Source organism: Botrytis deweyae, assembly GCF_014898535.1.
Source record: "Botrytis deweyae strain B1 chromosome Unknown BDEW_021, whole genome shotgun sequence".
NCBI lineage: Eukaryota > Fungi > Ascomycota > Leotiomycetes > Helotiales > Sclerotiniaceae > Botrytis > Botrytis deweyae.
In genome coordinates this window covers 497,396-523,273 of record NW_024066228.1, presented here as the reverse complement: position 1 = coordinate 523,273, position 25,878 = coordinate 497,396, and the positions used below count along the sequence as shown (strand labels likewise).

Below are 25,878 nucleotides of genomic sequence, written 5' to 3'. Positions count from 1 at the left end.
CTGGCTCAACTCAAGTCTGACCAGTCAAAATACACTAAAATAGAGCTAATCCTTGAAACCATCCACCAATCCACAAACCCTCAAGTGAACTTGTGAAGCAAGCCAAAGTCCATTAAGTCCATGACTTACAAGTTACAAGCGGGCAAGCGAGGCAGGCAAGCAGACAAGCAAGCAGACAAGCAAGCAGACAAGCAAGCAAGCAAGATGTTGAGAACTTATAAGCATCTAGACAAAACAAGACAAAGATAAGCAGTAGCAGCAAGTATAGCAGTCGTAAACAAGAAAGAGTCTAACAAGAATCTAACCGACAATGGGTCGTTGGTAGACAGAACAGATACACGTGTGCTGCTAACAGTCTTTCTTCACAACCATCTACTTCGGATAACCTAGGCATTCTATTCACTCTCACTCTCACTCTCGAAATCCTAATTACCTAGGTACAATACTGACAATATTGTACGTACAGGATGAGGGAAAAAGAGAATCCCTAGGTAAGAGAAAGCGAGAGAGAGGGTCAAGGAGGGAATCAGAGAGAGTGAATGATTGGAAAAGAGCACCATCACGCGCTCCTGTTGACTCTCCATCTTGTCATTCTTTTCTATTCTAGACCTCTCCATCCAACTAAAACTACCTACCTAGGTAGGTAGGTACTCGAGTATTCCTCCCTGACAAGCACATCAACTCAACAACGCATACCAGACTGAATTTGCCAGTTCATACATCCAACGCATGTAGGTACCTTCATGTAGTCCATTGGCACAGTGGATGAGTGGGGATGAGGGGGGTGGTTCTCTCAAAAATAGTAATGCAGTAGTCTCAATTGATTATTGTTAGGTACCGACTTTCTACTTCTGTTATCCAATGCTATCTTTCCATCTACCCAGTTACTTTCTCGCGATCCATATACATACATGAACTCATGAATTAGTATAATCTATCTGACAAACGGTTGGACTATTATTTACCACATCGAGTAATGGAATACCGACGCCCATTACGAATGGCAGTTTGCCATTTTTGTGCACGATCTAAGGCATCAGACGGGCACCAAAACAGGACGGTATACCGGTACTAAACGAGGTGAATCTTTCGCTTTCTCTCCATCCAGGATTTGATAAACTCGATCCCTTGATCAGTGTATTCCTTTAGAAAATCATACCTCCCCCCCAAGATGCCTGTGCGTGGCCCAGCGATTTAGTCACCTACACCATAACCTACACCCATGCGAGCACGACCTGGATTGGAAAAAGATCCAAAAAGGGGGTAAAGAAGATCCATGTAAAATTGATTAGCGTCAGATGTACTTTCATGTAGAAGTACGCACGTATGCAAAATTTTATGTCCTATGTAAGTTATTCTTGCATTTTGTATGGCAAGAAGAATAATTCAAAGCTCCGCTGCTGCCATTGATGCACTACTCTACCCAAGTCCTCCGTAGAGTGGTGCACTACGACCAATCCATACACCAATCGTCGTGTAGTGGCTCTCGTCATCCTGGTCTTGTTCCGCTTCCTCCTCAAACATGGGTATACCATACCCCTGAATTGCGCTGTTGCAGATTCCGGACTTTTCAGGACCAGTCTCAATCCTCGTTGGTGGCTGGCAGCGAATCCAACCGCCGCATTTTCTTGTCTGGAATCATCTTTCTTCGGTCTTTGTACATACTTACGGTATGATTGTCGTTGGATAGACGGTGAATGCCCTGGAAAAAGACACCGGATGTGGGCGAATTGATATATCACTGCCAGTGGAGTGCCAACTTGGGGGTGGAGTCGCACAATGCTCTTACCTTTTATTTTTTTGAAGAGGATCCGTCTTCTGACTTTCTGGTACCGACCCTCTTCATCCGAGTCCATATGCATCTTTTCCGTACCAATCACCATGCACATCTTTTGCTGCACGTTACTCGATCACTTGTAACTATAACAACACATGCAATCAACCGACCGAGTCATGCAAAGTGTACAGTATAACGCAGTACACTGTACACCTCTTTTCCTGACAATGATGTGATGTGACAATGTTGCAAGTACATACACAAAAGTCACTCAGATACATGCTTCTCTACACAGTATATTGATGATGATGATGATGATGATGATGATGATGATGATGAAGTTGGGAAGAAGAGAATTATTTGTATTCGAAATCCAAGACTTTGCTTCTTTCCCCCCCTCGCAAAGAATTGAAACCATTCAGAGTTCCATCCATCGTCAACACAAATATCACCCCTGATTCCCTGAAAAACCTTACCTACCCATTCAGCCACGATTTACCGCTCGTTGAAACCAATAACAAGCGCGAATGCCGAAATGTATAAAAAAAGATGGGACGGAGGGAGAAAAAACATGATGGCATTGGCAATTTGGCATCAACATAAATATTAAAACCTGGATCTAAACACCATTAGCTCGAATGATTCGTTTGACTGGTGACATATCTAAGCCCGAGGGAGAATAGTATGTTGTTTTAGTTGCGAGCCGTACCTAGATGGAACAAGCGTCTGCTTCGTACCGCAGTACCGGCAAACAAAAAGGGTGAACTTCGAAGCATGCAACAACTTTTGTACCTGCATCGACTGGCTCGGCGATTGTGCGGGACTAACGTGTGGTTCATCTTTTGTATGATTATGCACGATACTCAATGGAGATTAGTTTGATAGTCATGGTGGAAGTTCTAGTCAGGAACGCTGCCAGCTTTAAGGGGGTGGCAATAGTGATTGTATACATCGACGAATCAATCCATAAAAATTCAGACCCCCAAACCAATAAATTGGGGTAGCCTTGTATTGTCTGGTCTACTATCTAAGCAGCTATTCGATCGCTCTCTCGTATCTTTGCATTTTGGTACCTTTCGATCAAAAAATGGTTTCTGGTGAGATCGATACGACATTATCAATCGCGGATTCGCTGCCCTGGACGATGAGGTAATATGTAGTAGCCATGTACTGTATAAATCGGCAACCCCGTCTACGAAGTGTTCGTAGGAGAAAAAACAGACCAGAATTGACCACTGGCGAAACTCTTCGATAATTCAATTGTTCCATTTCAATTCAGAGAGTTAAACCCCTATGTAGTATGATAACTGAACAATATCTAAGAATCGTTTAATACCTACAATTCCTATAAATTCATTTGGAATCAATTGTGCCCTCTCTCTTTTCGCCTAGGGACGTATAGCTCGTTCAGTAAAACCTAGAATCAATTAGAATCATTAGCAACAAGAATCACTCTTCTCTTCCACGTACTGAAACAAAAGGATTGAAGCCAGTCAGGTAAAGGAAGCCCGTTTTACGATCGTTAGAATCCGTATTGCTCCATCCGAAAGTTTTTGAAGACAGAACCTGTGCGACGCTAGCCAGAGATGGATAAAGATGCTATCTTCACCCCACCAGAAAAGGATGCATAAAGGGGTAGGAGGGCATTAGCCTACTTTTCGTGCGGAAAATTGGCCTAAAACGTCAAACCGCAGAGCATAAGCATAAGCATAATGCAGAAGCATGGGATGAGCGGCTCACGTGTTCCGCTCCATTGAGAAGTTTCTCCGATTTTCTCTCGAGAGCAGATGTTGATCTTTTGTCAGTGTTGCGCGTAAGCACAACTCAATCGTGATACTTTTGAGTTTTGACAGGAGACGGGGACAAGACGCTATTGCGAGTTGAACGGAGAAGAACCGAAGAAGTCGAGTAAACCGAACCCCATAATATTTCACGAGACCCTTACAATTATGAGGCCATCGCGGCCATCTATCTCGCCGTGAACATCCCTGGTACGCACGGCTATGGATATCCTATGCAAGACATGGTGGTGGCTTTTTCTACCTACGCCACTCTCACCGGGATTTTTACAGTCAAAAATGATTTGGAAAGTAGCACCGCTGTGCCGGCCCTGAATTCCTCTCCGTTGTCCTTTCGTTTTCAAGCATTTTCAGCCCGAAAATTCGCGAGATCTACCTAGGTATTCTTTGTGGTAGGTAGCATCGTTAGATCCACAACACTATCTGCTAATCAGCTTACTACTGCGCCAAAAATAACCACACAACTACTCAAATATATTATGTCATATTCTTGTTCCTCTTTGATGCATAACACCGCTAGCAGAACATAAGCTGGGATTCCCTATTCTATCTGCCAAATTCAGACGACAATCATTGCATGGCCCTCCCGGTTCCATGCTTGGCCTTCCCAATGGAGATTATGAGATTGTTCCCTCCCCACAAGATCTACTGCCTCCACCCGACTGTCAAATCGGTGTCGCATAAACTTCGAGAAGGACTTGTTGAGGCTCGACCGTTATCACAATAATGTTTTCAATGCGGCCTGTCTCGCTTTCGATAATTCGAATATAGAGAACAAAGCGAGACGAACTTGTTGTTTTGAGTTGACTCTAAGTCGAAACGAGAAAGATAAGGTTTCTCAGATCTTTTGGCCAAGAAGAGACTGTGGGCCTATTTCTCTAGCCAAGCGGTGACTATGGAACATCCATTACATGTACAACGAGGCTCAGTGTGTTCCATCTGTTTGGGAACATAGTGACTCGGTAGAATGGCCACGTAAGTACCGCACAAAGTCTTAAACAGAAACATCGTCTACATTTGTATTCTGTTCAGACGTCATTGTCGGACAAGTGTTCTTCTTTCGAGGTCTCGCACACGAACGAGTGTAGCCATTCATGACAAACAATAGTGTTGGAAGAACAGCAGCTAGCCAGTATTCTAATAGACGTATTTTCATGCCAGTTGCGCTGAGGTAACATGATCTGGGCTTTGCATCCATACAATTGTATGCCAAACTGCATGGCTCTCAGCGTTTACAAACTATGCATTTCTAATTTAGCTTGATTTCCGAGTGAAAGAAAGACTAAGAAAGAAGACTTAACCTCTCAAACGAATTCAATGTACCAAATAGGTTGAAGTATATCTAACGAATTCAATGTCCCAGATGGGCTAAGAATATCAAGAAAGATTAGTATACGGAAAAGATCTAACATAGAACATACTTGAAATCCTATCTGATATCTAACAACGGCGTCATCATTGGCTTGCAGTACCTAGGTATGCAGATTACAAACTTCGTCACAAGTTTTTGGAAAATAATGTAGTCATATGAAGGGACATTGCAGATTCCCAGTTCTTCGGTTATAATGGGGATGGAAAGCTAAACTTTAATTGATGCATGTGGGTTTCCAAGCAACCACAGTCAATCTCCTATAGGTTGTTCAGTAGACATATCGCTTCATGTTTTATAAAGCTGTTTTAACTTCGGACACCTTGTAAAAAGACCCGATGTGGTGATAATCGCGCGGAAAATACCAAGAAGCATACGATACGAGGGGTGGAGCACAAGAAGTGATGTGAAAAAGAGAGAAATATGTTGGGTTCGCATTGTAATCGTTGGTTAAAATTGATTTAGTGAAAATTGAATCATTCTCTTGGATGTATAATAATCAAGCTGCGTTTGTCGGTTGCTCGTGTGTTTGTCTCGTCTGTCGGGACGATGGCAAGTGACTTCTCCACCAGTTCATACCAACTGGGCTCCTTTTTCTTCACATCACCAGAAGGGAAATTACTTGGGCAGCCTTGACAAGCCTCTGTATGATTAGGCTGAATTTATAATTCTCGTCTGATACAGTCTTGGCCAAATTGATTCAATGTGTCCAACAAGCCAAGCATTTCGAAGCTGTGGAGGTATTCGGTTACTACTAGCAGTCCTAGTCAAAGGAGCATCACTACTCCTTTTCTCACTTCTGCTTGATGAACTTGGACCGCCAGCTGCTCCCTTGACTGTTTCTCATTATCCCCCATGTGTGAGTACCATCAACACAACTAGTGTACTATAATGGTAGCTTCTGCACATTTACTTGCGAGAAGGGGGAGGCCAAGGTAGAGTAAGGTGAAGATTTATTTTGATTAGAAAGCAATGCATCACTGCAGATGAGTAATGAATGATGCAAGTCTACTTCTCGAATGGACTTGCTGGTTCTGGGGCCTCGTAACCACGTCGAATCAAAAATCCAGCGAACTTCTGCTCCAACCTTGCAAACTAAGATACCTATTAGATTTAACTCGTAATGATACCTATAATACTTACCACACTTGTTTCCTCCACTGGTACAACTCCATCTTTGATCCATACGGAATAACTGCCCATGAGGTTTGCCATCATAACATCAGTGGTGAGTCTATCCCCGACAACTGCTATTTGATCTGGTCTGGTGACTCCGGTCTCGGGATACTTTGAAAAGTATTCCATAATATCAGGACCACATCCAGGCTTCTTAGAAGCGTGAGATAAGACTGTGACGCCTGTAGACTTCTCAACTTCAACAGCAAGCTTGCCAGAACGATCTAAAGATTCAGCACCTGCTGTATTAGAAACAATCAGAAGCCGCCGGCCTGGATAAGCTTTCCGAAGTTTTTTGAAAGCTTCCTAGAACCAATTAACATTGAAACAAAATCTCATGATTCAAGTTCGATTGCGAAAGAAAGGAACGCAGAAGTGATAGGATAAATGTAAGAAAGGCAGATGCAGGTAGACTAAACACCCCACCCAGCGTGCTCAGTGTAGATCGACAAGTTTGAGAAACCATAAAATACACCCTCCAACGTACATTGTAAGGCTCGTATATGTCATTGGATTTAGGATATGCAAAGCAATTATCCTTGTCCAACACTACAGCTCTAATATCAGCATTTTTGTATTTATCAAAAGCCGAGTTGAGAGGTATCGGTAGGTGGTTGAATGTGGAAACGGTTGCTTGAGGTAAAATCAATTTCGGTCTTACGAGAAGACGAAATATATTCACCGTTGCTGATATGTTAAGAGTATTCATATCCATTGATGTAATTTCTTATGCAATGGTTGTAATGTTCGGATCGGATCAATAATTCTGAGGGAGGATTGCTTCAAGGTGGTAGACGGAAGTTACCGAAAGCTTCAAGATCACTAGCGTCAAATTATTCTGAGATATCCAAAGCTTCACTCGGATATTGACATTCACGCGCGCCGACTTTCAACGACTTTATCCCAGACCCTCATCTCTCTCTACCCAATTCCTCGCGATATAATCGATCTATAGCAATCATGACGAGCACAATCGGAATACCAATCAAGCTCTTGAACGAGGCCCAAGTTAGTCCATTCTATTCCTCATAGGCTCCAAGGTCCAGTGTACCAAGGCCCGACGGACTTCTCTTCTCTCATTTGACATCTGCCACGTTCTCTGCTGATAACCATCGTTTATTAGGGTCATGTCGTAACTCTCGAGATCACGACCGGTCAGGTCTACCGTGGAAAGCTTTTGGAAGGTACGATTACCTATTACGTTCAACAAGCTCGCAAATCGCAAGAAAAGAAAGAAGGGACATGCTAATTCGAGATCATTTTAGCGGAAGATAACATGAACGTTCAACTTAAAGATATTACTGTCACAGCGCGCGACGGTCGCGTCAGTCATTTGGACCAAGTATACATCAGAGGCTCACACGTGAGATTCTTTATTGTTCCAGATATGTTAAGGTTAGTGGAGCCAAGATGAAGCTCCGGAGCAGTATATATCATTGTGGACAAGGCTAACGCAAATTATTGCAGGAACGCGCCTATGTTCAGGAGTAGAAATACTAGGGGTAGAGGTGTCGGATTGGCAAGAGGAAGGGCTACAGTTAGCAGGGCGAGAGCAAGTGGACGAGGAGCACCAAGAGGTTGAGAGACTCATACTATATGTGGATGAAAGGATAATTTTTTCAAATGTCGGCGTTTGAGGAAAACTTATGATAAATTGCAAAGCTAGTCTGGGCAGAGGAGAGCTACGAAGGCTCGAATATTGAGGATGACCCAGTGCACAAGCATACATGGGGAGGGCTGTTCCCTTACTGGTATTTGAGTTAGAGCAGAGCAATTAGGAGCTTATATCCAATATCCTAAATATAAATGCTATATCTCTCCCTATTTAGGTATATTCCAATGAACTTGTTCAGATGTCAAAGAAAATAAGCCAATGATATAATGCTACTTTAAATTTCGGATCGGGCAAAGAAACTTCCGACATAATATCAAACCTACTGTTTTTCCTTGTGTTCCCGACATAGATTGATCAATACATACAATCAATCATGGCGATGGAAATTTCACATCCACGGCGTATTCTAGCTGTTAGTAGACCAGATTCTGGTCTTGTAGACTTGTTGAAAGGTTTGAACACCACTTATGCTTATAAACACGATTTGGACATTGACTTACCTTTCAAGGTCTCACGGGTTCTGCGCCTGCTCTCACAGGGGACTCCATAGCAGGTGTAACCCATGACTGGTCGATCAAAACTAATTACTATACCGCAAGTGTTCCAATATGGCTTGATGAGATACATGAGCCAGAAATATGGTGTAAGGAATTTTTGGCACCAGAAGCTCGAGAAGTTCTGACGGTTCTTGGTGCCTTTATTGTATGTTTCCGAAAGCCTGTCGATGAAGCTGAGTTACAAGCTTTTAAGATTCTTTTGGAGAGTGTGGCCGAGGTTGTCAAGGAGGGTTGTGGTTATACTTGGGATGGCGTTTGTTTGGCCGTGGCTATGCCACAGTCAACGACTCCATACCTGGAGAAAAGCTTCGACGAGTGGGAAGAATTATGCCAGGAGCATGGCTTTGAATTTATTGATTTTGAAAGCAAAGGTCGAAATGAGTACTCAGGTAAGATAACGATTTCAATGAAGTTACATGTTTTATTGTTGACACCTGTAGAACCTATGGGTCTTGAGAGGTTGAAGGAAGCTTTAGAAGCCAATGAATGGGAGGGTGGTGATGATGATGGGGAAGGTCTTGATCTTGGTGACTTCGAGGATGATGGCGATGACAATAAAAGCATCGGGTTCGGTATCGAAGCGGCTGAATTGGAAATGGAAATGTTCGGTATGAAGCAGGCAATTTATGGCGAGTCCTCCGAAAAAACGAACCCCGAAGAAGAAGTAGAGAATGAAGATGGAGTAGAGCAGCTTGAAGCTTTGATGTTGAGAATGCAAGCAGTCAAAGGTAAGAGATATCTACTTATTGGGAAACTTACAAACTGACATAAACAGATATGGGTGCGGATTTGCCAGAGGCTGAGAGGAAGAGATTTGCTGCGAAAGCCGTTAACGATTTAATGAAAACTTTATAAGATGCCCCGTTGTGATCATGATCCAAGAAGCAACAATGTGTAAATAACGACCTTAAGTCCCGCGCGAGATTGTCTTCGAGTAACGCCTTGAAATTACATATATCTTACTACATGCCAGTTCCAAGATGGTTTTTCTATACTCCGTGGTATAGCAAGAACTGGAATGATAAAGTAGCGCCGGTTGCGCATACCAAATCGCTGGACCAGGTAGAGATGCCCTACAGTCGTTGTAGCTATGTGGCCTAGAGTCTAGTATGCCTTCTTGGTTCCAGACACAATTTCGCCAATGTTGGCGCTCCAGCTCTCCGTTATGAGCCCAAGCCAAGTGGCTTACTTTCTGACTTTCTGCCGATCTCGATATCTACTTAGGTCTCAAGCGGTGTGTAAAACATCTACGATCCTAATCATATTTCGCAATATTGAAGTGTTCGTCTTGTTCTTGAATTCCTATCCACGGAATTCCAGCCTCACGGTCTCATCATTCCTACTTGTACGGAGAGCCGTGTCGGTGAGCTTCTGCTATTCATTCTGCTTGCCGTGTACTACCAGCAGCGAGAAAGCTTCATCTGCTCTCCCATTGCGATAAAATTTCGGTCAGTCCTCTTCCATTTCGCAAAGTTCATTCTTGCTTCAGGCTTCGAGTGGTCAAGTGATAACTCTAATCGACCTTCGAGCTGCTGGCAATATATTTTCAAATTGTGTTGTTGTTGAAATTTTAATTGAAATCTCTATGATTTCCCCTCGAAACTGTAATTCTTGCGCCGTGATTCGATAGAGCTCCTAAAGCTACACTTCCGTTTTCTCGCTTGTGAATACCAGGCAACATTCTTTATATCTCAAAATCCAAAAAGAATATGAAAAATCATCCAATATGTTATGACTGATGAAGAATCTAATTCACTTTCAACATAACATACCACTTCATGACTGGCCCCTAGCCCCCTTTAAGTATCGCACCTTTCCTTCTCTCCCAAACTTTAATCCATCATCCTTTGAACTCGTTCATTACAAACTGCTCTCAACGTTCTTAACAATTACTCCACGCCTTTTGATTGTGTATTAGCCTCGGAAAGCTTCCTGAGATCTATTTACTTCATATTTCAATACTAAGTTTCTCAATATAATTCATTTTGTCGTCTCCAACGTGCCATTTTCGTCGAAGAATCGAACTACTGTGGTCAAATTCGATCCAAGAATCGTGTATGGTTGATTTTCTGCGAGTATACATTGTTTTACAACAAGATTATCTTTGGAACTTCCTACAAAACTGCCTACACTCGAACTTTATGGTATAGAATGTATGAAATCTCGTTCACTCACCCCCTTCATTTCCTTTCTTGATGGATTATTTTTGAAATAGCGATGATGTCTTGCTAATATGGTAACACTTAATTTCTAGACCTATTTCGTCTCCGATCCACGATAAAATATTACTCCAAGCCAGGAGACCGAGCTGTCTTTTGATCATCCGATCCTCAATCTTAACAAAACCTCCCAGATCTTTTCCCTTTCAGACTTCAAGAAGCGAATTTTTCTATTGACGGTTAAAAACACGCTGGTCTCTCCATCAAGGTCTTCTTTATCTCCTCAACGTCGAAAACTTAGCTTTTGGAGCAGAATATTACTCAATCTTGTGATCACGCGACCACCCTAGGTAAATACTCGGACGACTCTGGAACTGTCTCTGATTCACAATTCAACCTTTTATTATCCTGAATAGGATTATTTGACATAAGTCGAGCTTCTTCGAACCTTCTTGTTAACCCCGTTACCTTCAACGACCTATCAATACAGGAAACCTCGGCTATCATCATCATATCCCCCAGCATCTACCCCTATCCACCTCCGAATTACTCCAAAATGGGCGGTAAATTCTGGAGTCCACAAGAGCAGGAATATTTTGTCCACGAAGTCATGACCAAGTCCCGCTTCAACGGTAAAGATGGCGCATATAACCCCAACAAAGGTATGTCATGGACGGATCTCGCGGACATGATGCAACATGACATGGATCAAAGAAAACTTGCTCGTAGACAATATACTGGAAATATGTTGTATGAGCACTGGTACCAGACTGTCAAAAAAGATTGGGGTGAAGATCGCGTTAGGATATTGGCGGCAAGTGCGAAAGCTGCTCAGCGTGGTGCTGGTCGACAACCAAGAGCATCTAGAGTCACGAAAGCTAAGAAGGGGGTCGGTACAGCGTCACTTTTACCAGTTGTTGCAGGTCAGTCCAGAAAACGCACAACGAGCCCTATGGAGCAGCGAAAAGCAGCGAGTTCCCGCCGAAATAGCACGGAATCTTCAGGTTACAATTCGAACCATTCTTTCATGACGGACTATCCTGCTCCTGAGAGCTATTCCACACGATTTGAAGGCTCAAGCATGGCTCAGAGACGATTTCCTGACCCTCCAATAAACTCCGGTTCATCAACAAATCGCCACTTTCACCCATACAGAGCTCCAAATGCATACCGCCAATCCCACACTAAATATCCGGCAACAAATCACCCTCAATGGTATCCTGAACGTCCCGAAGCTCAAACTCCTCTTCAGACCCGTGACCCAGAAACTCACATGAGACTCACTTTTACAACCCCATCAAAAGCTCCCCACCAACCCCTAAATCTCCAGAAACGCCAACCCATCATCATCCGCGATCCCACTCCCGAAGACGACGGAAATAGTCTTTTCGTCGAGCAAGATTATTCCGGATATAACCGAGGGACCTCTGCTCCGCGCCCGAATACGGAGTTGGATGCCGCGGTGACTATGACCATGTTTCATCGGCAAGAGATGCACACTTTGCATGGAACTCCCGTTAGGAGATTTGGTCACCCGGATGCCCGTCGTGATGTTCAGCAGGTTCGTCCTGATAATCATGGTTATCAACGGTATATTGGGGATACTAGTTCAGGATTCCGTCTTGCAGATTCAGTTCCTCTTGCTGATACGGTTTGCCGGAGTCAGAAGCAAGGTCGACTAGGCCAGTTGGAGAAACGTGACGAGGATGGTGAGAACAACGAGAATGAGTAGCTTTTGGGGATATCACAGGCTGATTTGAGAGTGTCCGCGGGATCTTCACGTTGAATTTGAATCATTAGGACGGCTTTTTAGGCATTCAGAAGCTGAAGGGATTTTCATTTTTGCTTCAAGGCATTTCGAATACACGGAGGGAGTTTTGCGAGTTTTATTAGATACCTAGATATCCATGACTGAATAAATACATTTGATTTATTTATCCTACATACATGGAATGTTTTTCACACAGTTTCGCGTGAACTTTCTGAAACGGGATTTTGATATGTAAACTCTCCGGTTTTCGGAGTTCATATGATTGAGATGTTCATGTTGATAGCTTGATTTTGAGATGTAGATCAACTTCATCCTCATTTCTGCCCTCGGAATATTGTAATCTCTCAGCCCATACTCACCCCTCTCATTTGTGACACTGCTCTGGTAGGACATCGTCTTTGCTCCAAGAGTGCTGGAACACATCAACCTTTTCACACTCTTAATTCATCAATTCCACTTGGCATTGACATTCGCCTCTCCTTCGTTACCCTGAAAGCAAAACATTTGCTTATACACATCAGATCAGTCACAAAATTCAAAATACAACCTCAAATCCCAAGGGACACACAGAGACCGAAAATCATTTGTGTAGCTGTATTTTACAATAACAACCCATAGCATTCAACAGACATGCATCGCATTACTTAAAATCAATCTCCTAACCACTCACTTCTGCTCTATCCGCTGAACATAACCCATCAACCTTTTACACAAAAATGCTCTCGCAGGCGCCTGATCATCATTACTCAACGCATGACTGGCTCCCGGAATAATCGCCGTAAATTCATCATCCCACACCTTCTCCTTTCCTCCATGATCCGCCGCATTCTTCCACCTCTTCAACAATCCCTCCTTATCCACCCAATCCGGCACCGCCTGATCAGCCCCCGAGTAAAAAATGACCAACTGATCCCGCAATAATCCCCTCTCTTTAATCATCCCAAAGGTTTTCGATAATTGCTCATCACTCAAATCCGAGCTGAACAAATCATCTTCCTCGGGCTGTTGCGGACTCTTAGGACTAGCCAGACTCATAAATCGTCGACAGCTAATCGGGGTAGTTCCGTAGCCAATTTGCGAGGTCAGTGCCATGGGGAGAAGAATATCGATTGATTGATCACGTTTCGCGGCATCTTTTGCGATTTCTTGGATCGTTCGAAATGCTGCTTGACATTCGCTGGCGGGACGTTTGCCAAGCCCATCTTGGAGGACCGATTGAATGGCCTCGCGATCGGAAATCGGTGCTTGCATAATTGCACCGTCGAGAACGGGACGCTTCACGTGTTTTAGATGGGGATCAAATTTGGGGGTGGTGGTGTGGGGATTGGGTTTGTGTAAATAATGAAGCACGACTTGGGAACCGGTTGAATGACCCATGAGGATGGTTTTGCTGTGGGGGAATTTAGATTGCTTGTAGGCTTGGATGTAGCGGAGACATTCAGCTATTTCGTCGGAATCACGGTCGAGGTGAGAAGTTCCCCATTGGGCGTATGAAGATGAGAGATTGAGGGTGAAGAGGGACCAGGGGGTGGGTTGGAGAGCTTTGGCTATATCGGCCATGAAGGAGGTGGTTGCGAGACCATCTCCTAAGCCTCCGATGAAGAGAAGACTATGGGGTTTGGCGATGGTGCCAGATGTGTATTCGAATGTTGTGAGGGTTTCGGTCTATAGGGTTTGTTAATTGAATTGTCTTTCATTTACAGACAATAATGCTCACATAATGATGTAGGATACCTGGAAGACCACCTTTAGGCCAGAATTTGGATGCCATTTTGAGAGATATTAAGGCGAGATTACCGAAGAAGATTGTATGTAAATTTAGGAAGAATAGAATGAGCTTGAAAAAAATACTCAATCGTAAATATACGGTGGCAGTAAATCAAGATCGGCGACCACGTTGATGTAGATATGTCTTACTAGCCAAGTAGTGTGACTGAGTTCTCGAAACAAAAAGTGGGATGCAATTTTCACAGACACGACTCGAAACGTCCGTGTTCACCGCAATAAGGATTTTGCAATCCGATACTGTCGGGTACTCTAGTCATTAATTTCAAAGCACCAACAGCATAGCACAGCACGCTCAAACAATATTCCGAGATCGGTTATTATTTCGTATACTACGAGGGAATTCCAGGAATACGGATAAAAATCACTTCGATCGCGTCGATAGTTCTTAATAGATAGGTCTTCCTAGCAAAAAACCCTCAAAAAATCAAGGATTGAGGGAAAATGCTTATTTAAGCGGATCAGATAAGATTGATTACATGTGATTTAATCTAATCAGATGACGCTAAAAGGACTTCGCTTGCCTTGATGCACTGATGAAGAGTTAAAATCTGATCAATATTCGTGATTACCAGGGTTGGTGTGGGTTGATGTATTGGGCCCCCGCTATGAGACGTAATGGATAGCTGTCAGTGACATTCTGGGTTGATGAGAATGGCAGTTTGGGGTCAACAGATGCTATTAAAAGAAGAAGACTACCTAACAAGAATGTTCTACTTTCTTGGATTCGCAAGAGAAGCAAAACCGTTTACAATTAATGGGTCAGCAAATGTTGGATATGATGTACGAAGTATGTGTGATTTTTCCCGCCTAAATACGATATCGAATCAATGTCGGTTTGCACGAACAGGGATCACCAGGAACGATAAGGTGGAATAATTTGCAGGGTATCTAAAAACTTTTGATATTACGACATGTTAATTACGAGGACCTGCCAAGGGTCAAGAGAAAAGCGGTAAATCTAGTGAATTACCACATGGCATTTGATAATATACGTCTGTAAAAATCCAAACTATTTTCCATACTTAGAATACTGTACCCTTGACTTGTGTCTTTTGGGCGACATTGATATTCTTAATCATCATAACCCAGACAAATGCCAAGGCAATAATAACAGTTCCGGCAATAAGCATTCTCTCTTGTGCATATCCATATGCGTGTTGAATAGCGATTCTAGTCTCGCTTCCCAATGGATAAGTGAGTTGAGTGGAGAGATCACCATAAATGTTATCAAAATCTGCCATAGCCGATTCAGGAAGATATCTCTCCAAAGCTTGTGGGAATGTGTTGGTCCAGATAGCACCACAAATGGCGTTTCCGATGGCACCGCCGATATTTCCAACAACATAAAGCAACGCGAGAATGGCAGCGACGTGTTGATGGTCAGAAGCGGCGAGAACGGCGAGTTGTTCGACGATGATGAAAACACTTCCACCAATAGAGATGAAAATTTGACACATGACGATGTAACCGATGCTTTGGTTAGGTTGACGGAAGTAAATCATGAGACCTTGAGCGAAGACGTAAAGTGGAACCGCAATATACAAAAGCCATTTGAAGTATCCGGTCTTGCGAATCAACACACCGACTCCTAGAAGGAGGATACCAGAAACAACATCAAAAGTGTCGCTCACATAACCAGCCTCTGCTATAGTCAAGTTGTTGACAACTTGTAGGAAAGATGTGAAATAGCTGTTCCAGCAGTAGTAAGAGATTTGATAAGTCAAATCAAGCAGACAAGCGCCAATAACAGTTCGGTTTGCTAAAAGGTTAACGTCCAAGAAAGGTGTCCTGGCAAGGTAGGTTTCGTAAAGCGCAAAGATAACAAGGACCACAAATCCAACAACAATCATAGCAATGATGTAACCCGTTTGCCAACCATTTGGTGCAGTGTCAGCAAGTGTGAATGGCAGCAAAAACACGGTAAAACCTCCAGCAAAGAGAACAACACCAAAAGCTAGTCAATGGTCAGAAAAATGCCAAATGTACATCTTGGTTGGAAAAGCATGACTTACCATCAAACTCCACAAAGTAATGCCAGATGTTTTCTGTAAGAGTTCGGCCACTGCTCTCTCTAATCAAAACACCTGTGTTCTTTGCCTTTTTGAGATTTGTCTTCAAAATAAAGTATAATGGTGCCGCTACAAATGGTAAGATGATAGCAAAGGTGCCAAATCCCCATCTCCAGCTGATGTTGTAATAGTAATCATCAGAGACCTTTGGTCCAGCAAATGCTGTAATGATGTATGGTGAAGAAGTGAAGGCGTATGCAAGACCTCGATTCTTTAATTTCGAAACATCGGCAGTAATGACATCAATACTGTAGATCAAACCACCAAATCCAATGGAGTAAAAGACCTAGAGAAAGAAGGTTAGTGCGCTGAAGGTAAAAAATATGGAATGATGAGGTAGTACCTGCGCAGCACAGAAGGTAGCAATACCATTGCAAGCCGCCATCATGATCAATCCAATGGTAGAGAATAATACCATGAGAAGAAATCCTTCAGCGCGACCCCAAAGATCCAACATCTTCGCAAGTGGAATGTAAATGGCAGCTGTCATAGCGTTCGCAACGATATTAATGACGGTAATCAAAGAATGCGATTCGAAGGAACTCGTGGCGAATGGAATAAGATTGTAACAAATTGAAGATTGCATGGCATTAACAAAGTAAAGCAACCACATGCTGTCATTGAATAGTTTAGCTTCCATATCGGGGCATGGGAATAACAAGTGCGTGCACATACTTTAGGAAAACGGCAATGAGCATTGGTTTGGTCCATGTTAAAGCCACTGCTTCGACTTCTTGAACACCACGTTGTGCAGTTTCGGTTGGCAGAACATCTTTTTCGGCTTGCTCTGAGATTGGTACGTCATTGGCACTGCTTGGAGAGATAGTATCGTCGGCACCAGTGACTGCGGGCTTCGCAGGATTTTTTTCGTTTGAAGATGACATATCAGCCATAGCTACTTCTGAACTTTCATTGATTATATCCTCGGTAGCCTTTCGACGAAATCCAGGTCTGAATTTTGATAATGCCCCCATGATTGCGGTTTGTCGATTCCGCGAATATTTCGGAAATCAATGGAAGGACGTCCACAAAAGAATTGAAATGGTATAGGTAATACAAAGCAGTGGGTGTATCGTGGGAGGCGGCCACTACTAATACTTACAATCTCGGCCTACCTGTTGACACGGCTATTCACATCCACATGTGCCCATTCATCTATAGCTGCAGCTAGGACAAGGTTCGAAAATTTCGCATGCTGCCGTGTGCTTGGGACAGCCAAGAGGCATCCATAAAGTCCCACAAGTTAGTGATTGTCAACGAGGTTCGGCGTGGACTAGGACGCGAGTAATAGGAAGACTCATGAAATGATGATACACACAAGGTAAGGCAGGCTCAGGCAGGTAAGAAGCAGATTGAATGAGCTTGGAGCTGCGTATTTCACGCACATCAATTAATCAGAAAACGTTTTCAAACACACCTTTTTTCTGAGAGTAGACATATTGCCGAATGTCGATGGGTCTATGAACAAGGTGGGCATAAATTTGAATGGGTCGATTGTGTTAACTATTACCGGAGACAGTTGATTAGCTGGTTAAAGGCATCTAAGTGGGGTTCAGTGGGATCAAGTGGGGAGAATTGAGCTAGCTTTTATCTAATCTGATCAAAATTTTCATCGATAACCAGGGATGAATGGCAGGAAGTAAATTTCCCGACTCACCTACTTATTAAAACTTAGACCGGCTTTTCCTCAAGTAGGCAGCAATTACATGAATGGCGTTACATTACTGCTCGCCACCACCACTTCCATGGGTGAAATCGGAATGTGTGTTTGATATCGAAGCCGGTCTCGATTTCGGGACCGTGATGCTAGTGACCATTATGATAATCTAATCAGATTGACTAAATCAAAACTTTAAGCTTTGCAAGATTTATCTAATCTGATCGACATCTTCATCTTCATCATGATTCATGACCAGGAAGATAAAGTTCCCACTCATCTGATATATGTGTGAGGTGGTTACCATGATATAGTAAGCCATCGAATATAGATAGTATGACTGAGACCACATTGTCATCACCAGAATCCTAAAAGCGGAAATTCGGAAGCTATGTGGAGTGCAAACTTTTCGTGGAACGGATCGTTCACATGGGATGCATTCACACTTGACTATTTTAAAGAGAAGACAAGCGAGTGCGGGTGGGGTACTGTCAGGATCGAGTAAGTAATTACGCCTCGAGCTCCTCTATGTACATAATCAGATTGATCAGATAACAGGGTACCTTGGAGAATTGAAAAAGGGTAATACTTTATTGGGTATCAACTATCATCTCTAACACGATCATCAGATCAATCAGATAAGATTTCAACAACGAGAAGAGGATTTGCCTCTTTCGCATTCGGGGATGAACCCCACTACCTAGATGGCGTTGGCCCAATCTAGCGTCCGCGTAGACGAATTTATTTTCCATCTCGTGACTCTCGTTCTCAAAACTAATGCCAGCACCGGACAAAATATCCGGGATCGGGCATTTGACCATTGTGGGCAGTGCGCTTCAAGCGATAATTTAGCACCACTCTTGCATGCGGCGTCCGTGGAGAAGCCTGTGTAGGTTTTCCGTCTTGTTGGTAGTCATTCCCGGTATCAAAGACCCTTATTTCTCTAAACAATATCTAGCATTAACGTCAATGATTCCATGCAGTGTGATGTCAAAACAAGTTGACGCGCAAGACAGCTTCTAAGTACAGTGTTGAATTGATCTACTGGCAACTCATCAACCAGGGTTAATGGTGCCAGTGTCGAATAATTAGGTACTTCGATGCCTTCGGAAATTTGACGCTAGCAAGATACGTAAAATAGTAAATTTGGGATCAGTCATACCCCACATGGCACATTGTTTAATTCTTCTCAAAAAGTGAGAGTGCTCGTCGAGTGATATATAAAGTTGCGATATGAGAATTTTTATTAATCTCTTTTGTGGCCGACACCACTTTGATCCAAGGGCGATACTTAGCTTCCGACGAGAAGCCAATCGAATGGTTAAAATTGACAGTTACATGAGAATGGAATCACACAGTATATATTACATTACATCTTCCTTGACCAATATGTGACAGCAGACGATGAAAGCTACCCGCGAGTCAATATGAGTTGTGACACCTGAGCATCACAATCCCTGAGCGTCTAGGTTAGACTTACGTCTTAAGAGAGAAACCACTCGGTCCGAATCTCTGCGATGCTCCTAAGCAATATCAGACTCTAACCCACGAAATAGGTATGCTCGAAACAGTGTTCGGAATTAGAATCGGCTGTTGTTTATCATTTTATTAATGGGGTGTCAAGATGGATAGAATGAAGAAGGGATGAGAAAGAAGGGATTGAGGAATTATACTTCATCACCGGCCTATTGCTTGTCGCATCGAGAACGGATCAAATGGCTCACTGGAGCAATCTGAATGGAGCTAATGCTTTAATAGCAAGTTCTTTTGAAATCTGCTTGCAGTGCCTCTCAAGAATCCTGATTGGCAAACTAGACGCGGTATCTGCAGAAATTGAGAAAGGATGTGTGAAAGTAAAATTTTGCGAGGGAGATCTCAAGCCTTTTAATCTTATAAATATTTATGATTACTTACCATCATTGCAGACGACCGAAGCCTTCGCAGTCTTTGATATGCCCGAGAATGCCTCCGTCCGAGAAATCATATCCTCATATAGTTTGATCTTAAGCGGCAAATAACGACTTAAAAACAAATATAGCCCCCACTCCACCAACAATCATTGCAACGAATAGAGCAGCGCCCTCCTTTGTACCTGTGAAGTACATTGTATAACCCACAACCAATTCCAGCATTCTAGCCCTCTCCCTCTTCTTCTTCCAATCAATATCGATATCAAATGGTATTTTGACCCGAGGGTCATTTACATCCTCCTCCTCTTCGGGTTCTGGAATAGGTAACAAAGGAATCGTTACATCTAAAGCTACAGCTCTATGATCCGACGTTGGGAGAAGAGGTAATGCGGAATATTTGTTTGGAATAATTTTGGCCTCTGGATTGCTCTTTTGTACCCAAGATGGCATATCAAGGAACAGAATCCTATCACACCAACTTGGCCACCTATGCTTTGCCCAAGGCCATTTGTTCAATTCTTCATCGGATGTCATGAATGGTCCTTCGGAATCATATTTATATGTAGGCGGGAATGATATTGGAGCTTCGATGAGCCCATGACAAGTTCGACCAGCCAACCTTTCTTGATTGAGTTGATCGTTTTTGAATAGGGCTGAATAATGATTGGAAGAGGAAGTAGAATCGTTCGGTTGTGGGAATGTGTTGATGTGATCATTTGGCGCTGGGGAAAGTAAGGAGGTTCGATAATTTAAGTCGCCGCCGAAAAATAGATGGGATGTTGCTTTGAAGATCGAACCATCTTGTGGTGAAATGGATAACAATGGTCTATCTTCATCACCTCGAGGTAAAGTTGTGGAATAATTTGAGGTTGTCGAAGAAAATACCAATCCGCGGACAATATCTTTCCAGTCTTGGTTTCGTCTTTGCAGTTCTTCTTCCATAGCAGCAAGATGTGCCGCAACGAATGTTAACTCTGTTGAGGTATTTCCACTTCCGTATGTAAATCTTATTCCAACCGCTCCTTTATTTCCCATTGACCAAGCTCCTACTCCGATTTCACCAGCCTCTAGATCTTGTATAAGTGTTGGGTCCTTTGCAAACATCATGATTCCCGTCAAGCCAACATTTCGTGCTGCTATCGAAGTATATGCCGACCCATCGTTTGATAATTTCTTTGAAGCTTTTCCGACCGCATCGTGAAATCGATTGAAGTATGGTACCAGAAAGGATCCACCTATAAGAGAATATGGTATTGGCGCAATTTCTTGCAAGGAGAGAACGAGCAGGTCTGGCAAGTTAGGAGACGAGAGGCCATTAAAGAGTTGAGAGGCAAACGCATCAGTATCGATAAGAGCGAGACCACAATTAAAGGTCAAAAAATACAAACTTAATGCCTTCATCTCTGAGGGACTTGCCATGTTTGTTTGTGTATAGTTCAGATATGAATCAAATCATGGCCATTCATATATTGAGTTCGTGCTTTGCTTTGCTTTGATGTTGATGTTGATGTTGATGTTGATGGATCTCAAGGCAAGGTACGAGTAAGGAAAGCAACGACGTGAATTAAGAATCTTGGCCTTAACTTAAGGTTACCGACGTCACCAGGCCACATGTTTTGGCGCATTCCCGCATTCAACAAGAATAGTCACAGGCCAAAGTCAGGAGTCACCGCAATAAATCATATTATTTATATCTTCAACAATGGAGCGTTTCCCTTAGTTGGGTACTATGTCTTTGAGGAGTAAATGTAGATGGAAATTGAGAGAGAGAGATTATCAAGTGGTAATTTCACGAATAACCTACATGGGGGAATGAGATAGAGCTTATCAACCCCGCATCTCCTCAAACGCAAATCACTTGTCAATTTGCCGAATTGCGACACAAAGGAGCAAGTTGAAGACAACTAGAAATCAAGTCATATCCAGCTATATACTACATAGAAGACTTGTCTCATGAGATCTTCCAGTCCTCTCGTAATTCCACGCCTCGATGTTGATTAAGATCGAACTGGTGGGGCCCAATGATAGGTCTGAGACATCTACACTTTGGAGCGTGATCTTGAAGCCAAGAACTCCCTTAGCAAGGATCAAAATTCTTGAGTGTATCATTATGAAGATGGAAATTGTATTGTAAATGGGAGGTGTGAAGTTTCCTACGTTCATAGTTGAGAGTCTGAACACACCACAGTATCAAGCTCGTTGGTTGACTCAAACTATAGGCAGTCAGTCTTCAATAGTCTGGCTACGTTTCGACAAGACGGCAGTCAGTCTTGCAATAATGTGTTGATCTTATGTTCTGAGTTGGAATGTATCGTTCGGAAAGACAAATCGCTCTGGGTGGTGAACATCCTGAGTCTTTGAACCTTTGCTAGCTTCCCAATTCCGTGTCCGAATCAGGGTTGGCGGAGGAAATTCCCGGCTACAAATTTATTGATTACAGTATCAATAGTTGCAGATACCACAAAGAGATTCGACTGTAGAAGGTGAGGAGTGAAGCCATGAAGAGAAAGTATTTGCTATTGAGAGCAAGTGAAGCCAGCCATTCATGTATTATTCACATTCATCTTGTCACCGAGAACTTAGACAATGCATCTTCAATTGCGAGTAATATAAAAAACCCAAACGAAAGCACCATAAGCTTGATAAGCTTTTGGTTTCTCTAAAAGTATAGTGGGATGTTTTGGCAGGGGTACATGCAAGTAAGATGTCGGCTTACGATTAAAGATTGGATCATCTATACGAGTATGTATACTATTATTTGATAAAGATAACCAACAGTTGGAAATTGATATCTATCTATAAAGGCATCGCAAGTACGCGCAGAACTACCCATTTTTTCCCCTCTAAATGTAGGAAATCTTTCTTATTAAACAGATTGCCAACACGTCATGACTTCAACTTCAGAGTATCTAGAGCATGGTCTCTCCACTCACATGGCCAACAAACTTCCCAAATTGGCGCCGTTGGGATTTCTATCATAGATTGCACCACCAGATATAATACGTCTTGAGCAAGCCGAGAATCGTTTACTAAGACCTCAACTGCTGAGCATATGTAAAGATGCTTTGAATGAAAACCTAAGTGAAGATGTACAGAATTTTCTACAGACTCTTTTGTCAACACTCATACTGACATATCCTAGAGTTTCCTATACCCTACAGGTCTTGGGGGCGAAGCAGCAATGCGAAAAGGATTCGCTTCATTCTTCAATACATATTTCAACCCTTCATTAAAGGTAGAAGAAGATCATATCTCGACGGGCAGTGGTTGCGCAAGTGTTCTTGATTCACTGATGTACTCTATTTGTGATGAGGGAGACATTGTATTGGCGTTCGCTCCAGTTGCCCGTTAGTGTCCGCGTTCCAGATGGCCATAAATCTACTTTCTCGATTTGAGTCATTGACTGTCTCGTACATTTAACCCTCGAGAAATCATCCGACTGATCTTAAAATTCTTCAATACAGGAACTTTTGATATTTTCACCAGACTCCATGCACCCGCCACCATTCTCACCATACCTTCACCGAACTTCCGCAGCATAGTGGATTCCGACTCCGTCGATCGTCTAATCGCCACCTATAATGCATGTTCTACTCAGTCCCGTATTAAAGCCCTTTTGATGTGTAACCCTCACAACCCTGGAGATGACACTTATTCCCCAGAGACTCTTCGCAGACTGATGGATTTCTGTCACGAAAAACAAATTCATTATATATCTGATGAAATTGGTGCTCTCTCGGCATTTAATACAGATCCCGAGAAACCCTTCACTTCTGCTTTAAGCTTGGTAGAGGAAGGAGCAGGAATTGACAGGAGTAGAGTCCATGTTATGTGGAGTCCAAGTAAAGATTTCGGTTGTGCTGGTATGAGAGTGGTGAGTCTGATACTTTCTACCCTTATAGTGTAATAATGAGATTGAGACAACTGGCTTACGGTGATCAGGGATGTATCGTATCACAAGCGAATAAGCCTTTACTTTATGGAATATCATATTCGAATGTCTGGCAAGTTTCATCGCCCAGCAGCTTGTGTATAACCGCAATTCTTACGTCGCCGCAACTTCCAGCTCTTGTAGAAGCTAATAAGGAAGGATTAAGAGTTTCGTATGACTTATTGACATCTACTTTGAAAGATTGGAATATAGATTACGTTTCTGTAAAAGCAGGAATTATAATATTTGTTAGAATAGCAGCAGATGCAAAGGTAAATGGATGTCCATATCATTTTCCCTTCTCATAAGGAGTCACGTACAGAAGCAGACCTTTTCCACGCCTTCTTTCACGGGGGTTGAATTTGGATTTACTTAAATGTTTTCATCAGATAAGTTAACTAACACACCAAACTTCACAGAATGCGCAGGATGAGATGGCAGTCTTGGTAAAGTTGAGGGATGAAGGGGTTTTGATGTCTCCAGGAGGGGGGTATTTAGGCTCTTACGGCGAATTTGGATGGGCGAGATTGACATTCGCTGTGAAGCGGGAAGTTATGGTAGAGGCACTTGACAGGATGAAGAAAGTTCTGAGGCCAATTTCAATGATTTGATCGTCCAAGAAAAGAATAAACTTCAACTTCTTGGCGACCGAAAGGATGGTCATGTAAATTCATAGAGGCATAGGTAGCGTTATTGATTCCACAAAGCTCTGTAGTACACGGATGAAAACTCAAATGTCAAACACTACAAGCCCAGGGACTTCCGACATCTCAAAATGCTCTTTGAACCTCCCGTATACGTCACGGATGTTCCCTCCATTGACGTGCCCAAACGCCTTTCCAGTAAAGATCCACATGCCAACAGCCATTGAAGGATTTTCTTCCAACTCCTTATAGCTCTCCTCTTCTCTCAGAAAGCCATGCATAGGGATATTCATACCGAGATTATTCTTGTAAAACTCAAGCGATTCCTCCCACTGAGCCAGCTCAATTTCTCTATGACGGTCAACCATCTGACGCACCCCAGACTTTATTGACACATGTTGCTCAACATCTTCTCCCCATTCCTGAAGAGGTAATTGTGTTGACACGCAGACATAAAAATCGAAAGCGGATCTATGCCGTACACCCAGAATTCCCTCCAGAATGCACCAGCTATGATAGAATCGACGTGGATCCCGCCAGAAAGCTAGTTGTTTCAAATCTGGTTGAATTGATCTCGGATCGCTCTCCAACCACTCAAAGTTGATACTGGATCTACCCATTTGTTTCATGGAAGGCATGATCGGACAAGTCTCTGATAAGTGAGGTCTTCCCATCCGCGGTCCTATATTGTCGTAGATCCTTGTGTCAGATAGTAATTTTTCAACACACCACAATGACCGAAGCTTGGTACTGAGTATATCAACGAGGGATGCGATGGCTATAGGGTGATGAGAAATATGTGAAGTTCCATAACCCATACCGCGATTACGCCGTTCTCGACTCGCATCTCTCAGAAAGGACAGTGTTTCATTGTAAAAGGGCACTTCATTACTTGGTTGCATCCCTATCTTTGTTTCATCATGAAATGAGTTTAGAGACGTGTTGGAGTCAAAATCAACCATCTCAGTATGTCCGGAGAGTATATTAGAGGGATGTGGATTATCGAATAAACTATCTCCTGAACCTTCCGCTAGAGCCAGATGCATCAGGCCCTCATCTTTTGGATCATAAGCTCTGATATCATGAAGAATATCAGCGAGCATTTGAGGAGCTTTATCCCAATCCTGCAAGAACAACACATCATACTCAGGGTTGATTCGAATATGACCTCGAGCAAGAGGTAGGCAAATACGGTAGAATTCTAGTGCTACTGATCTTGCTTCTATCGTGGTATAAAACAGCTGGTTGGTTGTATCTAAGATGGGCTTATTTATAGAAAGGTGGTAATCACCACCGCTGATAATCTTGCCCAGGTCATTATGATTAGAATAAAAGTGAGATTGATCATGGTGGCTTGCATTGTCTTGACCAGCCGTCTTGCTTACACAAATCGGGATGAAGCGGTGTTGATGAAGAGATAAAGTCCATATATAGAGGCGTATCTCCTTAGGAAAATCAGAGAAGAGATGAAACCTTGAAGACTGATTCTGCTTGGATGGACCTAAAGGATCATCATTAAAAAGTGCAACCATTCTCGTATGTTATGAGGCACATGCACTGTTCTAGCCACGGATATGCATACAATGAAGTACACACAGGAACGGAGTGGTGGCTGGAAAATATCTAGTCCATGTCATTGATAAAATATCATTCGGA

The 25,878-nt window shown here is 42.8% G+C and overlaps 9 protein-coding genes across 9 annotated transcripts; 4 read left to right on the top strand and 5 right to left on the bottom strand.

Moving 5' to 3' along the window:
- Window positions 1-5,953: 5,953 nt before the first annotated feature.
- EAE98_008311 (uncharacterized protein) lies at window positions 5,954-6,836 on the bottom strand (the record flags this gene model as incomplete). Its single annotated transcript, XM_038955934.1, has 3 exons — window positions 5,954-6,040; window positions 6,089-6,427; window positions 6,609-6,836. The coding sequence occupies 3 exons, from the start codon at window positions 6,834-6,836 to the stop codon at window positions 5,954-5,956; spliced, it is 654 nt and encodes a 217-aa protein (XP_038807800.1).
- A 245-nt stretch (window positions 6,837-7,081) lies between these two features.
- EAE98_008310 (uncharacterized protein) lies at window positions 7,082-7,703 on the top strand (the record flags this gene model as incomplete). The annotated part of the gene is made up of 4 exons (XM_038955933.1): window positions 7,082-7,129; window positions 7,245-7,305; window positions 7,387-7,516; window positions 7,589-7,703. 4 exons carry the CDS (start codon window positions 7,082-7,084, stop codon window positions 7,701-7,703), a joined length of 354 nt encoding a protein of 117 aa, XP_038807799.1.
- A 406-nt stretch (window positions 7,704-8,109) lies between these two features.
- Window positions 8,110-9,339, top strand: EAE98_008309 (uncharacterized protein; the record flags this gene model as incomplete). The annotated part of the gene is made up of 4 exons (XM_038955932.1): window positions 8,110-8,188; window positions 8,245-8,682; window positions 8,734-9,021; window positions 9,069-9,339. 4 exons carry the CDS (start codon window positions 8,110-8,112, stop codon window positions 9,146-9,148), a joined length of 885 nt encoding a protein of 294 aa, XP_038807798.1. The 3' UTR covers window positions 9,149-9,339.
- Window positions 9,340-11,008: 1,669 nt separating this feature from the next.
- On the top strand, window positions 11,009-12,184 carry EAE98_008308 (uncharacterized protein; the record flags this gene model as incomplete). Its single annotated transcript, XM_038955931.1, has 1 exon — window positions 11,009-12,184. The coding sequence occupies one exon, from the start codon at window positions 11,009-11,011 to the stop codon at window positions 12,182-12,184; it is 1,176 nt and encodes a 391-aa protein (XP_038807797.1).
- A 603-nt stretch (window positions 12,185-12,787) lies between these two features.
- EAE98_008307 (uncharacterized protein) lies at window positions 12,788-14,315 on the bottom strand. Its single transcript, XM_038955930.1, has 2 exons — window positions 13,941-14,315; window positions 12,788-13,888 (listed from the first exon to the last, which is right to left on the bottom strand). Exons 1-2 carry the CDS (start codon window positions 13,992-13,994, stop codon window positions 12,890-12,892), a joined length of 1,053 nt encoding a protein of 350 aa, XP_038807796.1. The 5' UTR covers window positions 13,995-14,315; the 3' UTR covers window positions 12,788-12,889.
- Window positions 14,316-15,033: 718 nt separating this feature from the next.
- On the bottom strand, window positions 15,034-17,054 carry EAE98_008306 (uncharacterized protein; the record flags this gene model as incomplete). Its single annotated transcript, XM_038955929.1, has 4 exons — window positions 15,034-15,965; window positions 16,024-16,366; window positions 16,424-16,694; window positions 16,756-17,054. The coding sequence occupies 4 exons, from the start codon at window positions 17,052-17,054 to the stop codon at window positions 15,034-15,036; spliced, it is 1,845 nt and encodes a 614-aa protein (XP_038807795.1).
- A 2,686-nt stretch (window positions 17,055-19,740) lies between these two features.
- On the bottom strand, window positions 19,741-21,066 carry EAE98_008305 (uncharacterized protein; the record flags this gene model as incomplete). The annotated part of the gene is made up of 1 exon (XM_038955928.1): window positions 19,741-21,066. The coding sequence occupies one exon, from the start codon at window positions 21,064-21,066 to the stop codon at window positions 19,741-19,743; it is 1,326 nt and encodes a 441-aa protein (XP_038807794.1).
- A 1,256-nt stretch (window positions 21,067-22,322) lies between these two features.
- On the top strand, window positions 22,323-24,189 carry EAE98_008304 (uncharacterized protein; the record flags this gene model as incomplete). The annotated part of the gene is made up of 6 exons (XM_038955927.1): window positions 22,323-22,346; window positions 22,629-22,736; window positions 22,790-22,994; window positions 23,112-23,521; window positions 23,590-23,850; window positions 23,998-24,189. The coding sequence occupies 6 exons, from the start codon at window positions 22,323-22,325 to the stop codon at window positions 24,187-24,189; spliced, it is 1,200 nt and encodes a 399-aa protein (XP_038807793.1).
- Window positions 24,190-24,308: 119 nt separating this feature from the next.
- Window positions 24,309-25,754, bottom strand: EAE98_008303 (uncharacterized protein; the record flags this gene model as incomplete). The annotated part of the gene is made up of 1 exon (XM_038955926.1): window positions 24,309-25,754. One exon carries the CDS (start codon window positions 25,752-25,754, stop codon window positions 24,309-24,311), a length of 1,446 nt encoding a protein of 481 aa, XP_038807792.1.
- Window positions 25,755-25,878: the final 124 nt, after the last annotated feature.

What these genes read in the sequence shown, in the direction of transcription:
- EAE98_008307 (XM_038955930.1), bottom strand. Translation starts at nt 13,994, where the DNA reads ATGGCATCCAAATTCTGGCCTAAAGGTGGTCTTCCAGGTATCCTACAT. An exon ending in CAGGTATCCTACATCATTAT is followed by an intron (nt 13,889 to 13,940) that starts GTGAGCATTATT and finishes CAAACCCTATAG; the next exon opens with ACCGAAACCCTCACAACATT.